This window comes from Cydia splendana, chromosome 6 (assembly GCF_910591565.1).
Source record: "Cydia splendana chromosome 6, ilCydSple1.2, whole genome shotgun sequence".
NCBI lineage: Eukaryota > Metazoa > Arthropoda > Insecta > Lepidoptera > Tortricidae > Cydia > Cydia splendana.
Window position 1 is genome coordinate 11,201,582 of NC_085965.1, and position 15,332 is coordinate 11,216,913.

The 15,332-nt window shown below is 34.5% G+C and overlaps 1 protein-coding gene across 1 annotated transcript in view; it reads left to right on the forward strand.

Moving 5' to 3' along the window:
- The window catches only part of LOC134791434 (protein yellow), a 59,663-nt gene that overhangs the window by 14,019 nt on the left and 30,312 nt on the right, over window positions 1-15,332 (forward strand). Inside the window, exon 2 of the mRNA XM_063762455.1 lies at window positions 7,918-8,190. Within this exon, the coding sequence (XP_063618525.1) occupies window positions 7,921-8,190 (270 nt within the window). The 5' untranslated portion in view covers window positions 7,918-7,920. The remainder of the gene's footprint in view (window positions 1-7,917; window positions 8,191-15,332) is intronic.

Sequence of the window (15,332 nt, forward strand, 5' to 3'; positions counted from 1 at the left end):
ATTTCTTATCTCTTACGCGTTTTGTTGAGACGATAGCTAGATTCGCGCGCACTTTTGTTTTGTTTTATGTTTTTGCTAATTGTACTTCAATCAAATATCTTTGTGCACTAACTTTACCAAATACACATTCACTGTTTTTTGCGGTTTAATTTGATATAAATTACATGGTAAACAGTTCACTTTAAACCACTTTAAACTATTTTTAAAAAGGAGCGAGTTAAAAACCCTGAGGTATTACGACGATTTCCAGCTCATCCCGCTGCCGCTAACTTTCGGTTTAATTGACAAGCTAATGCCAGCTCGTGTTGATTTGATGAGGTTACCGTTACCGTAACGTGTTTCCTATGTTGTTACCATCCGGACCATACGGAAGCTATAAATCCACCAAAGGATGTCTGCATTTGAATGCTCTTAAGTTACTTTACACCTCATAGTATCGATTACGCGGTTTAATTTTTTGGTTGTAGTGACAGTGAATTTACCCTAAGTAAAGTACAGTACGTAATCATTTCCGCTATCATTAGCTTGTGTGGATAAATAATCATTTCATCACATATGTTAATAGAAAATGAGAAAGTATATACCCTATTATGCGGATAAACGGGATAAAGGTTTATGACTAAGAGTATATATTATGTAATGTTTAAAGCATGGTAGAAACCATTAGAGCCAACGTTCGTTATTTTAGTAAAAAATTAATAATAATATAAGTAGACATCAAACATATGTAACGACAGGCAATGAGCCTGTAAACAAATGTTCCCTGTCAACTATGATGAAGTACATACATAAGTATATGGCACAAATTATGATCGATAGCGCTGAAGGTGTTAGCTTGTCAATTGTTATTGTCACTAAGCACAACTTATTCTTAAGCAATCAGTGTCAGCAAAGTCGTCTATAGTAATATATATTATATTGTGCTATTGTTTCATGTCCGCGACAAGGCCAATTTGGGTAGATATAAATTTAACCTTCTTTATGATTGTTACAGTTATTTTCGCAATATGATAGGTACAAATTGTTCTTAAAATATTTATTTTGTCTCCAAAAGATATAATTATCTAATCTACTTATGTATTATATCCAGAAAAGCTTTTGAAAAATAAATATGCATATGTATTGTACGGAAGCACAAAGTTTTTTAATTGCTGTTCGTTTTTATTTACTTAATTTTCAGCTTCAATAGAGATGATAAGTTTATTTACTTCTAAAAATGAGCACTCGGTTCTACAAACCTGCTTTAACTTAATAAAACTGTGTTTAATATTTCGTCATTACGTAACGGACAATTAAATCGATCTTATTACCATAAATGAAGATTATTATGATTTGCAAGGAAGAGGTTTTTTTAGTCTCATCATGTGCGCGCGTTACATAAAGGTCCGAGTACGCGACCAGTTTCTCTCTTTACGACCTTGTTCGTTGCGTGTCATCCCATAAGACGTTATTATATAAATAGTTGTGAACAATAATGAATTGAAATGCGTGCCCTAGTTCTGCGTACGCGGAATGCTGGGATTCAACAAAACGTGACGTTATCTGATATGAGTTGACATTACCCACGGTTTATTAGGTGGATTGTGAAAGGACATTTTATATTTCAAAGGACAAGCACTAGTGGATTCACATACTACACGTGAATATTATTCTCCATCAAACATCTTAGAATATTTATCGGTTTATCATTTTAATGCCTGTCATTAATTTGGGTATGCTTCAATTTAGGCATATTTACTGTGGCCCTAGTGAAAAATGGTACAAGTCTTCCGCGGCTTAGGTGTAAAAGGGCATAAGTGTTACGTGGGACTTACACCCTTTTACACCTGCGCTGCCCAAGACTTGTACCCTTTTTCACTAGAGCCACAGATTTATTTATTTACTTATTGCACATAAGAACACACACTGTACAAAAGGCGAACTTAATGCCATAAGGCATTCTCTACCAGTCAACCTGTATATAGTAGCAGTAGTAGTAGTAGTAAACTCTTTATTGTACAAAAAGACATATTAAAAATAACATACAATTAGTAAGAAGTACAAAGGCGAACTTATCCCTATATATATATATATATTATATTGGTAGTTATGTATCTAGTTATCGTGGATTTGCAAGTTTATGGAATGTAGTAAGCGAAAGGCAAATGCGGAAATTATATTTACGAGTATAATACCTGGGCAGTTTTAGTACCTACCTAGCTACGAAGGCTGATATAGCTCATGTCAATAATATTCATTCTTGTAAGTAGGTGTCATTTGAAACTTTATTTATTCTAAAACTCTTTTATTAAAATAATGTTAAATTGCATTGTTAGCATAAAATTATTGGTAATTTGGTAAGTCTAGTAGCAAACAAATGTTAACGCCATCTAAAAGTTTTCTTTGCGATCGCGGATGTGTTGAAACACGTCAATCAATATATATTATGAGACATTAACATTATACATATACCTAATCGTATACACATGCGATCCAAAATCCCAAAACGTAACGCGAGCATGTGGGAAAATCTTCCTTTTTTACACATACCTACTCGTATAAAGTAGGTAGTCAAATTTATGTTTGAAGTCAGAGTTGAAGAAGAATTCTTATTAGGTACATTTGTTCCTTAATCTTGTTTATACAATAGGAAATGTAGGCATTTATTCATCTGTATAAATATGTAGGTACACGTGTGTTTAATGCCTACAGTGCAAACTTCGCTAACCTTGATACCATACTTTAATTGTGTAATTTGTTTCCAAATAGCTTATTAACGAATGATTTAAGTACATAAATATTTCGAGTTTAAATGTATAGATCTACTTCGAAGCTTACTTAACTATTAGTTTAGTTTAGTTTAGTTTATGGGTCAAACAGATCACTGTGTTATGTCTTTCCTGTAGACATACACAAGAGTTAAGGGCTATAAAGGTTAATTTTCTTATTTAAGAAAAGATTTAAGAAAACTAGTGTGTTCGCGCGAACTGTACATTTTTTTCTCCTGTGGGCAATAGTTAACAGCTTGTGGGCATGTAAGTAATGATTTTATCATAGTTATGTAAATGAAAGGAGGACCTTTTTACGTGGATAAGGGTTAAATAAGAAAAAAAAAAAAAACCTACAGGAAAGACATAACACAGTGATCTGTTTGACCCTTATTGATCTCTCAATACAATTTTCATAGTTAATGTAAAAGAATACAAAAGCAATTACTTATCGTATAGCGATCGTCGGATACAAAGCAAATAATTAAATTACAATGAAACAGTAGTTATATGTATACAATGGTATATAAATATATCATAAAATATTAGTCATGTCAAAATATTCAAATAGCAAATCATACAATGTCAAAGATAATAAGTGATAATAATAAAATAAAAAAACAATTTTAACATAGTACTACAGAGTACCTATCAATAAATAATTTAATTTTTTACACAATGTCAAATGAAATCCAAAAAATAAACAGAAATCAGAGCACTAACTTTAAAGTGGTACCTTTAAACCCGGTGCATAGTTAGCTGAATTTGAAGTTTATTGTGTCACTCCACACTCAGTCACTGCAAAATCTGCGCGGAGTTTGGTCCGATTCTATGAAACTCTTTGATGATAACGTTTTGCCGGTGTTCCCCTAATTATAGCACTTATAGTTATCTAGTTTTTAGGGTTCCGTACCCAAAGGGTAAAAACGGGTCCCCTTACTAAGACTCTACTGTCCGTCTGTCCGTCCGTCTGTCTGTCTGTCACCAGGCTGTATCTCATGAACCGTGATAGTTGAAATTTTCGCAGATGATGTATTTCTGTTGCCGCTATAACAACAAATACTAAATAGTACGGAACCCTCGGTGGGCGAGTCCGACTCGCACTTGTCCGGTTTTTTAAATAATTTGATTGAATTTTCCCTGAGGGCCAGTAAGTGGTTGGCCTTCAAATTGCAAATATCTGAATTTTGCAACATGTAGTTGGTCCCTGCGGCGCTTTCGGTTATAATTAGCATCAACCCACAATTGGCTCTTGTTGTGTTTAATTGCGATTATATTGTCTTATGGATATAACATACAATACAAGTTACTACTCTCTAGTAAAAAATATTGATACCACAAAAAAATGTTAAACATAATAAAAATATTTAAATTTAAAAGTTTTACTTAAATAAAAAATCGGCCCTAAGTCGTATTTTGCTTGGTAGGGTGTGCAACTGTGTCCAGAAGGCTGGCCGCATTGCCCCGCTTTAAAAAACATGGTGGTGATGGTTATGTTGTTTACTTTAACTATACAAGTATTCATAGACTATAATTCAGTTACATTATAATTGATAGTTTATTACCCAAATCAACCTCTGTAAATTAAAAGGTGATAAAATAATATAATAGACTGAATATAACAGTTGTATAGTCCTGTGCTCTTTGAATAAAGTGTACAGGCTTGCTTAACCTGACGTCAACCTGGTTGGAGTTGTCACTGTCGACAGACAAATTGCCCATTCTTCTTGTAAGTACTTAGATACTTAATGCTCTCTGTTCGGCACAATAACGGCTTTAAAAAGATCCTATGAATGAGCAAGAATATGTCGTGTTGAGTTGAATCTAATTCATTTCTGCTTAGGTTGTCACACAGGGAATTATCATAGAGTTTAGGTACCTTATTCGTTTCAGTGCTATAAAGTTTATACAATATATAAGATAACATACAAATAAGCGCTGATTGCTGACTGCATTTGTGACCCCAATTGCTACGGTGACCTTTAAAAAACTTAAACTTCCAAACAACCATCCAGTCGTAAAAGTCTGAAAGTCGACTTTTCGTTCGCATCTGTCGTTCCGATTGTTCGATAAGCGTTAACGATTGTCACCTTGGCTGTTCCTTTCCTTCTGATATGAAAATATATGTATATGTATAGGATTTAATAAAAAAATATTTACGAATTGTCAAAAAATTTTGTAATAATGCGCCCTTTTAACGACAATCCAATTTACAGATACCTATCTCACGATATTTATTACGTGCATTAGAAAACGTGATATATGATTACAGTCGTAAAGTTTAGTGTGTCAGTAGTCACACTTAAGTCTCAGATGTAAATTATTTGTTAGCACTTTATTGAATTTATTAATGAGAATACGTTAATTAGATACCAAGCAATTGTGACACCAGAAGTATCAACTAGCGACCCGCCCTGGCTTCGCACGGGTTATACAAAAACTTAACAATAGTAGATTGTTAACCAAGGGATGAAATGATGCCTTTCACCCGAGTTAAACACTCTACTTTTCATTTCAAATACGAGGAAAGTAAAATGCATGTGTTTTTTTTTAAAACATAACATAACTAAGTATAAATTTTTATAGTATTTTTTGAGGGTACCTACTTTCAATTAACAATTTAGGCAAAAGTATCGTTATGTATGGAATTGGGAGTCAAATATCAGAATGGAAATTGTATAACAAATCCATTTATACCCAAATTTCAATTGCTTATCGTAAAAAAAAATCGTACCTACTAGGAACCTAAAATGCTCTAGTGCAGAAACGTATCATTTTCTGCGCACCTTTTAGAACAACAATGACCCTCTTTCAGAGCATAAGAAATATAAAATTGTATATCTAAACCTTCCTCAAGAATCACTCTATTGATAGATGAAAACTGCATGAAAATCCGTACAGTAGTTTTTGAGTTTATCGCGAACATACATAAACACAAACAAAGAGACGCGGCGGGGGACTTTGTTTTATAAGGTGTAGTGTAGTGATGTAATAATACTCGTAGTAAAAGCGAGACCAGGAAATCACAGTTGGCCAAAACGTAATACCTACATAATTATTATACGTAGTATTATTACCTAGATATTTGCATACTTATTAAAGTGCGTGCGTGGCTTGGAGATTAAGTTTACGAGTAGATACAAGACTGACAAAAAGTCAGATTACCTGTTTAAAAATACATTCTTTTTGTCGCTAATAATAAGACAACAATTTTTTTTACCGATTAAAAAAGGAGGTTGAGTAACTTCCTTTTTAGTAGCGTTACAAAGATTAGTACCTATAATAGATGTGACGTTTTCAAGCAAAGTATACTAATTTGTCGCTTACGTTAAGGACGAAATTAGCTTGTTTGCTTTGCTTGATACGATTGTCCTAATGGCAAGCGACAGTGTGGTACCTTTTGCTTGAAAACGACACATATGTAGTTTTTGTACCATTCCAGGCGTTGAATTTACAATATTGGCAAACTGTCCAACATCAGCAACATCTAGAGCCTTTTAAATTAGTTTGTGATTTATTACCATAATAAGAGGAATCTAATGACTTAATGAGATCTGGGTCTTCGTCGCCCTCATTTTTACATTAATTAACTGACTTTGGTAGAGCAGCAATGTAAACTTACAAACATTAGGCCTGTGATAATTTAAGAGCCCATCAACGTGCACACTAACGCCACTGCTAAATAATCGTGATTATATCAATTTAACGAAAGATATTTAAAAAAGGGGGCCGCTACGTATACATTTTGTATTTATGCACCTTTTGAATACATCAAACTAGCTTTTATGTTGCTGGATTCGTCGATCTATGAACTCAAAACAAAAACGGCCGTTTCAACTTTGGACGCATAGATTGACGAATCCAGCAACATAAAAACTAGGTAGTTGTATTCGAAAGGTACTTAAATACAAAATACAGTACGTAGCGGCCCCCTATTTTAAATACCTATCGTTACATTAACTAATCACGATTATTTAGCAATGGCGCTATTGTGCACGTTGATGGGCTCTGAATGAAGAACTGGTTTGTTTACTTATGTAACTTATGTAACTAACCACCAACCACGTTGGTGCGTACGACATATTTTGGAACATTGCCATGTGATTGATCGTTAGAAAACGAAAATTAATAATCGAGTTTTAAGGTTGTTAGTTACGCCTATCTACACAACAGTTTTACGTAAGCTAGGTATAAAGATATACAGTGCGATATATTTAATTAGAAAAGTTTATAATTAAATATTGATTAATAAAAATGTCTTCACTGCTAACAACGCCAAAATTTTTGTTAACTTTGTTCTAAAACTTCGTAGCTTGAAGCCTCCATGGTAACATAATTTTAAAAACCCAAGTACTTAATTAAAATATCTATTTAATTGTACTATTTATCATTTATAAGATAGGTTACATGTTGTTGGTCTGACAGCTTAAAGTTTTTACGCCAGTAATCTCAAATTGATTTGATACAATTTTGTTATATTTGTAACATTAGAAACAGTCGAAAGTTTTAATTTATGTTATGACCCATTTTTAACCGACTTCCAAATCCCAAAGGAGGAGGTTATCAATTCGGTTGTATGTTTTTTTTTGTAGATACAAGGTTGTCACAGTGACAATTAGTACGAGGTCTCTAGCGACTTTCATATTGATTGTTACTATGATAAGGTACGAAATGGGTCATAAATTAATACTTTCGATCGTACCTATTTATTACCCACTTAATCACTAAAATGTATAAAACAAATGACATACAATTTTTTCATTAATATATTATATAATCTGCACTCGTCTTTTCACATTTGAGATCTGAATTTTGATATTTGAGAAATATTACTACACCTATAGTAGTGCATAATTATTTTCCATCGTAGGTATTTTCACGGAAACGTACGAACGTGACTTGCTATTTCAGTCAGTCTCGGTACAAAAAGTACTGAGGTTGATTGAAGTAGCATGACAAATACGAACGTTTCCGAGAAAATACGATGGAAAACAATTAAGTACTACAACTACTACATGATTCAAAAATAACTACCTATAACACATACTTGCCTACTATGCATTATAGCATCTCGTGGTCGGTCGGAAGTGTTCTTGAACTATGAGTAAAAGTCGGTCGTGAGGCGCGGCTGGGTCAATGCCGAAAAACTTATATAATATTTTGTTTTCAGAATATGGGGTACCACGTGTTACTGCTATGCGCGTGGCTGGGATCAGCCAGCGCAATACTGGAAGTCGTGAGCCAGTGGAACGTGATGCAGTTCGACTTCCCGCCGGATCCGGTGCTGCTAGAGAAGTTCCAGCCGGAGAACACAGTGGCCACGGGCCTGGAGATCGGATGGGACAGAATCTATTTGGGTATACCACGATTGCGCGCCGGCGTGCCCGCCACGCTGGCCTGGATTCCGAGGAGCTTGCCGTCTGGTGTCAGTCCCGTCCTTCAGGTGAATAAAGGTTTTTGTTTTAAATTGGGACTAAATAAAAAGAGAATTATTGTAGATAAACTACTTTCCATTGCTAACCGGTGATTGCGTTTATGAAACATTTTATGATACTGGCGATTTTATTATCCAGTTCGTTCGTTAGAATAATTGATTCTGAACCTTGAAGTAGGTAATGGATACAGAATAAAAAAGTAACTTTTTTTAGATTGTTCTGAGTTGAAATACGCTCCTGACTTTGAATATTTATGTTAAGTATGTGAGTGAATATACACCAATGAAGGAAAAGTCTACAGCTATCTAAGATATTTAAATGCTATGTTGTAACATTTGAAACTCAACGCGGAGCTACATTTAGCAGCGAAATGTTTAGATTAAATTAAAGGTGCTGTGATTTTATTTGTATAATTTCGCAATTTACGTAATATAATTAGGAAGTTCACATGAAGTACCTGCTTAAAATCTAACGTACTTACGAGAGAGGTTTCCAATAGTGGCATGCATGTAAAAATTGTATTAAAATTTAAAGTGAATAAATAAACTAAAATATATATATATATATACGTATATATATATATATATATATATATATATATAATATATATAATATATATATATATATATAATATATATATATATTTTAGTTATATATATATATATATATATATATATATATATATATGGCAGTTCGTTCGTTAGAATAATTGATTCTGAACCTTGAAGTAGGTAATGGATACAGAATAAAAAAGTAACTTTTTTTAGATTGTTCTGAGTTGAAATACGCTCCTGACTTTGAATATTTATGTTAAGTATGTGAGTGAATATACACCAATGAAGGAAAAGTCTACAGCTATCTAAGATATTTAAATGCTATGTTGTAACATTTGAAACTCAACGCGGAGCTACATTTAGCAGCGAAATGTTTAGATTAAATTAAAGGTGCTGTGATTTTATTTGTATAATTTCGCAATTTACGTAATATAATTAGGAAGTTCACATGAAGTACCTGCTTAAAATCTAACGTACTTACGAGAGAGGTTTCCAATAGTGGCATGCATGTAAAAATTGTATTAAAATTTAAAGTGAATAAATAAACTAAAAAATATATATATATATACGTATATATATATTTTAGTTATATATATATATATATATATATAATATATATATATATATATATATATATATAAAAGACGCCGGCTCTACGACTTATATGATTTAAAGGCAACTGATAAAAGACCGGAATTTCTGGAGTACGTCAAGAATTATTCTAAATCTTTTAAGATGTTGTGTGTCGCCGCTAAAGTCGATTATTTGTCGAAAAAGATCCTAAATTCCAGCGATAAAGTCAAAACTGTATGGCAAGTTATCAGCAATGAAACTGGAAAACGTAAACTGAAGGATCCGCACTACAACCTACGAATTGCTGACACTTTAGTAAGTTCTGACCGTGAAGTGGCAGATCATTTTGAGCGGTTTTTCTCGAATATCCCGGTAGAAACAACAAGATCCCTTAATTCATCGCCAGACGTCGCTGAAGAAATTTTGAAGACAAATGTGGCAGAATGTACAGAAATCTTCAAATTTTCGTATGTCTCTCCGAATATAGTTCTTAAGACTTTTAGGTCTTTAAATTTAAAGAAAACAGAAGATCTTTGGGGCCTGTCTGTCAAAGTATTAGATTCCATTATTGAGTCAATTACACCATACTTAGCTGAGATTTTCAACAGATGCATTGATGCTGGAATTTTTCCAGATATTATGAAACATAGCAAAATTATCCCTCTGTTTAAATCAGGAACAAGAACAGATCCCACGAACTTTAGACCGATTTCAATACTACCGGCATTAAGCAAAGTGTTCGAGAAACTTATTCTAATTCAACTATTGTCACATTTCAACAGAAACAAACTGCTTGATAGCAATCAATTTGGTTTCACCAAAGGTCGATCAACTACTGACGCCGGTGCGGTACTTCTAAAACACATCTTTGATGCCTGGGAAAAAGCTCAAGATGCTGTTGGAATTTTCTGTGATCTGTCAAAGGCATTTGATTGCGTTGATCACGAAAATTTAAAGAGAAAATTAAGCCGCTATGGGATAAAAGCTAGTGCCCTTGACCTGGTCTCATCGTACCTTTCGGATAGAACTCAGCGAGTAGTTATTAATGGAACTCAATCGGCGGGGTCCCCGGTAGCCCTCGGAGTGCCTCAAGGTTCAATTCTTGGTCCCTTCCTGTTTTTGGTATACATTAATGACTTACCAAAAGTTGTGCAAGATAGACATGATATAGTGTTATTTGCAGATGACACTTCCCTTATATTTAAAGTGGACAGAAAGGAAAATAGCTTCGAGAGCATTAATGACGCGCTATCAACCATAGTAAACTGGTTTACGGCAAACAATTTGCTTTTGAACGCCAAGAAAACCAAATGCATCAAGTTTACGCTAGCTAACGTCAAGCAGGTAAATAACAGCAAGATTAAAATAAAAGGTGATACGCTGGAATTTGAGGATCGAACTGTTTTCCTGGGAGTCACTCTAGACTCCAAACTGCAATGGCATGCACATATAGGCACTCTAGCCGGAAAACTTAGTTCAGCAGCCTATGCAGTGAGGAGAATCAAACAGCTAACAAACGTAGAGACGGCCAGGCTGGTATACTTTAGTTACTTCCATAGTGTTATGTCTTATGGAATTCTGTTGTGGGGAAAAGCGGCAGATATTCAGACAATATTTGTGCTGCAAAAACGAGCTGTACGTTCCATCTATGGACTGGGCGCTCGAGTATCCCTAAGAGAGAAATTCAAAGAAGTTAACATTCTTACCGTTGCATCTCAATACATACTAGAGAATATTATGTATGTTCGGAAAAACATCCACGAATTCAAGGTTAACAGTGATATCCATAACTATAACACTAGAAACAAACATAAGCTTGCTGTGCCCGCCCACCGCCTCCGTAAGGTTAGTACGTCTTTCGTCGGGAACTGTACACGTTTTTATAACAAAGTCCCCACTGATGTAGTGAATTTACCACTTCACAAATTTAAGTCGCACATTAAGCGCTCCTTGTTAAGTAAGGCGTACTACACTGGAAATGATTTTATAAACGATAGAGATGCCTTTAAGCAGGTAGCTTAATTTCATTAGTATAATAAGAGCTAAATAAATATTGTTTTTGTTTACATTGTGAATTAAATATGCTAGTGTCCAGTAGAATTGACACATGAGACAATGATGTTCTCGCTTGATTAAATTGTTTAATTTAATTTTAGTTTTGGACACTTGGAGACCTTATACATCTCTAAGTATTTATTTATTTATTTTATTTTTACTTTTGATTGTACATACCTATATTTTTAATGTTTCTGACACTTAGAGACCTTTACATCTCTAAGTCAACTTAGGCTAGTAATTATGTGAAGCTATACTGTCTTTTTATGTAACATACGAGCACAAAATGCCGTGTCTTACTGTTACATGTTATTACTATTTTAATATTATTATAGGCCGGAAGCTTGAACATGTCATGCTCGCTTAAAAGTCTTTACTTACGGTGGCGTCGTTGATCGGGTCGCCACTTTCCCGAATGAAGGTTGAGGGAGGCGATGGCTGAGATACGCGTCATACTCGTGAACGGGTGCTGTTTGTGGAGACTGGTCTGTTTAAGCTAACACAAGCTATTATACTTAGTAACTTTATTTTTATTAATTAATTACAGTGAGACGCCTCATTCTGCTCTCGTATGTTTCTTTTCTCTTAATGAATGTATTAATTATACAGGATATTGACTCTTGGAGACCCTATACATCTCTAAGGATAACTTGATAAACTATATAATCTTATAGTTCTGACACCTAGAGACATTTACACCTCTAAATATTATAGATTTTTTTTTTGTGTTTTGTATCTGTATTTTTTATGTAATTCGACATTAAGAGACCATATACATCTCTTAGTAATTGTAATACGTTAGATTGAATTGTTAGTTTTATTTTATAAAATTGTTGATGTTATTATTTTTGCTTATATGTAAATTCAATGATGACGTGTAAAAGTGCCCTTGTGGCCTATTTGCTGAATAAATGTTGATGTTGATGTTGATGTTGATATATATATCTATATCTACTCGTAAGTACGTTACGTACGTACGTTAGGTATCTACCTACTCGTATACATTTAGGTAGGTAAACAGAGGAGGGAGATAAATATAGTAGATATATCATATGTATTAGGGCAAGTTAATGAGAGTAATTTCAATTCCAGTGCTTGTAGCGAAAAATACACGTTCAAGTCTTATTTAGCTAAATGTCCGACGTTAAGAAAATTGACTAAAATTGACATGCCTATTAAATATGCTAAAATTTTAAATTGTTTTTTTTTAAAGAAGAGCAGAGATATATGACTCACAGACCATACATATTGCCGTACCTACTCCTAAAGTTATTTGAAAACTTTGTCAGGTAAGGTATGTTGTACATACTTAGTTGTTTTAAGGTTATAGATTAGATACCACAGGCGCTTGTTCGTTAACTTTGATCGTTAGCTATGACAATATAATGTTTAATATTGACTAAGTATATTGAGGCATATCAATTTGTCGGAGCATAAAACCAATGGCGAGGCGTGCATAAAGCGCTATCGCGAAAACGGTCGAATTACAACAGCTCCAGATTGCTCAACTTACCTATATACAAGCCTGACGCACGCTTAAGGTCCGTTTGTGTCCAACTGGTTTGCACTGAACTGTGGGGACCCTATTCCACATTGTTTTTAAACACCTATTGCATCGCAAGTTTTGAACTAAGTCTATACGAGACTTGTCATATTGTTCACTTGAATATCTTATCTCTTCTCTCTTCTTCTCGCTTTATCCCGGCATTTTGCCACGGCTCATGGGAGCCTGGGGTCCGCCTGACAACTAATCCCATGATTTGACGTAGGCACTAGTTTTTACGAGAGCGACTGCCATCTGACCTTCCAACCCAGAGGGGAAACTAGGCCTTATTGGGATTAGTCCGGTTTCCTCACGATGTTTTCCTTCACCGAAAAGCAACTGGTAAATTTCAAATGATATTTCGTACATAAGTTCCGAAAAACTCATTGGTACGAGCCGGGGTTTGAACCCGCGACCTCCGGGTTGAAAGTCGCACGCTCTTACCGCTAGGCCACCAGCGCTTCCTGCACTTGAATATCTTATGATTACATAAATTTCTAACACCAAGTAAAGTTACCTATTTTATAAAAGCCTTCTGGTTGCCATGTTACGAGTAATTAGTAAATAAATTCGAATTTACCTTACCTCTAGAATTCGTTTGGATACCTCGCTGATAAGAAGTTCGCTGGATAAACTGGCACCTCGAGCGGCTTGAATTGAAGTGTGCTTAGGAACTCAACTTTAGAATATCATTGCCATGTTAGGACAAAGTTAGCGTAAATGATTGACTATTTGAAGTACCTACAAGTGCCAATTTAGTAATTTCCTGTTACAGTTGGACAGGATTAGTTATAAAATGCCAACCTAGTATTAAATGCCATTTGTGAAGTGTTTAATTCTAATCGAGCTCTTATAGGTCGGAAGTTTAAATGTCGTCTGTTTAATGGCGCATAATGCCCCAGTAGGAACTCTTAGTATCATATTTAGTTTTCAAAAGATTGTAGTAATTGTATATCGAGGTATAGTCGACCTAAAAGATGTTTAAAATTTTCGCCTTATTACTTAAATACAAAGGAGTAATGTGCAAAAGTATATTATATATTTTTACTGTTACTTCTCAATTAACTATGTTAAGTCCAGCTTTATGAAAAATCTCGAGAAAATTGAAATTAATTTTGCTTGACCTGGCAGGTGCATTGCCGTTCCCCCAGATTTTCAAACTGTTGTCGTTGCAAATCTTTGAATTCTATCAAAACTAAAGTAAATACCTAATGTAATGTGACACCAAGTACATTGCTGCAAGGAAGTAAATGTTAAAGGACACTTTTTACATCACCTTTATGAACGTCAGAGATTGATTTCCTCGCAATTGCACTGATGCCCTCTTTTCGAATGCGGTCTACATTCGTTTACTTACAAATTGGATGGACCAAGCAATCTTACATGCTTAAAGTTGTAACATCAACAATGTACTCGTGTATTTGCTCGCGTTTCTTGTGAAAGCTCTAACAAACGGCGATTTCACTGTTACGCAATTTATTTACAGTCGAGCCTGCATGTACAAGTTGCCATAGTTTGCCTACTCAGGAAAAGCTATTTAAAGGATCCGACACGGCAGAGTCGTGATACGGCCTTGGCAGAACGGTCTCGCGAGAGTCGCGAGTCAGGCCATGGCATTCTCAATTGAAATATGTATCGAGTTACTGTCAAGTGCCCGCTCCCCTCTCTTATTTTGACACAGTCAATGTTCGTAGGTACATTCTTTGTAAATTTTTTGCACGGTCATTTTATTGGCTTATTTTTAGAGGTGCGAATACAACAGGCCGTGTGTCCAGTTGCGACTTGCGACCGAAATTTAGTAGCACTTTTGTGCCTGCTCATTCATCAACATTGTACTTATATCGACTGGCTAGTACCTAGGTATGTTTACTAATTTAGAAATTTCATTAGGGTCAATCAGTAATAGGTATAGCACTACGGCAGTTTAAAGTTTTAAAACGTTACAAATAATAACTCTGCTGATATGTTATGACCGCGATCATTAATTAAGTATTCGGTAACGCAGCTGATCGTGACCTATTGTGTTACGCTGACACGATCGTGTGCAGTTAATTGGAATTTAATTACTCTAATCTGATATTCATATTTGATTACCTATCTACTGTTTTCATGGGTGAAAACTATTAATCACGTTCCTTGAACTAAAGAGCATGAAGCATTTACATGAAACTTGAATCCTAGCATAGGATTATAGCCAAATGTTGAATCTTATAACACATGTTTTTTTTGTTTAATATATTTATTCAAATAATTTATTATAAGTGGACACAAAAAAAGGTAATCATTTTAATTAATTACATATTTCTAAGTTTAGAACTTTTTAATGCAATTCCCAATTTTTCAATCAAAAGTCGTTTCGTACGAAATTTGTAGGTATCGTACCTACAGTTATTGTTAATATGTACCTAGTAGTTACTAGTTATCC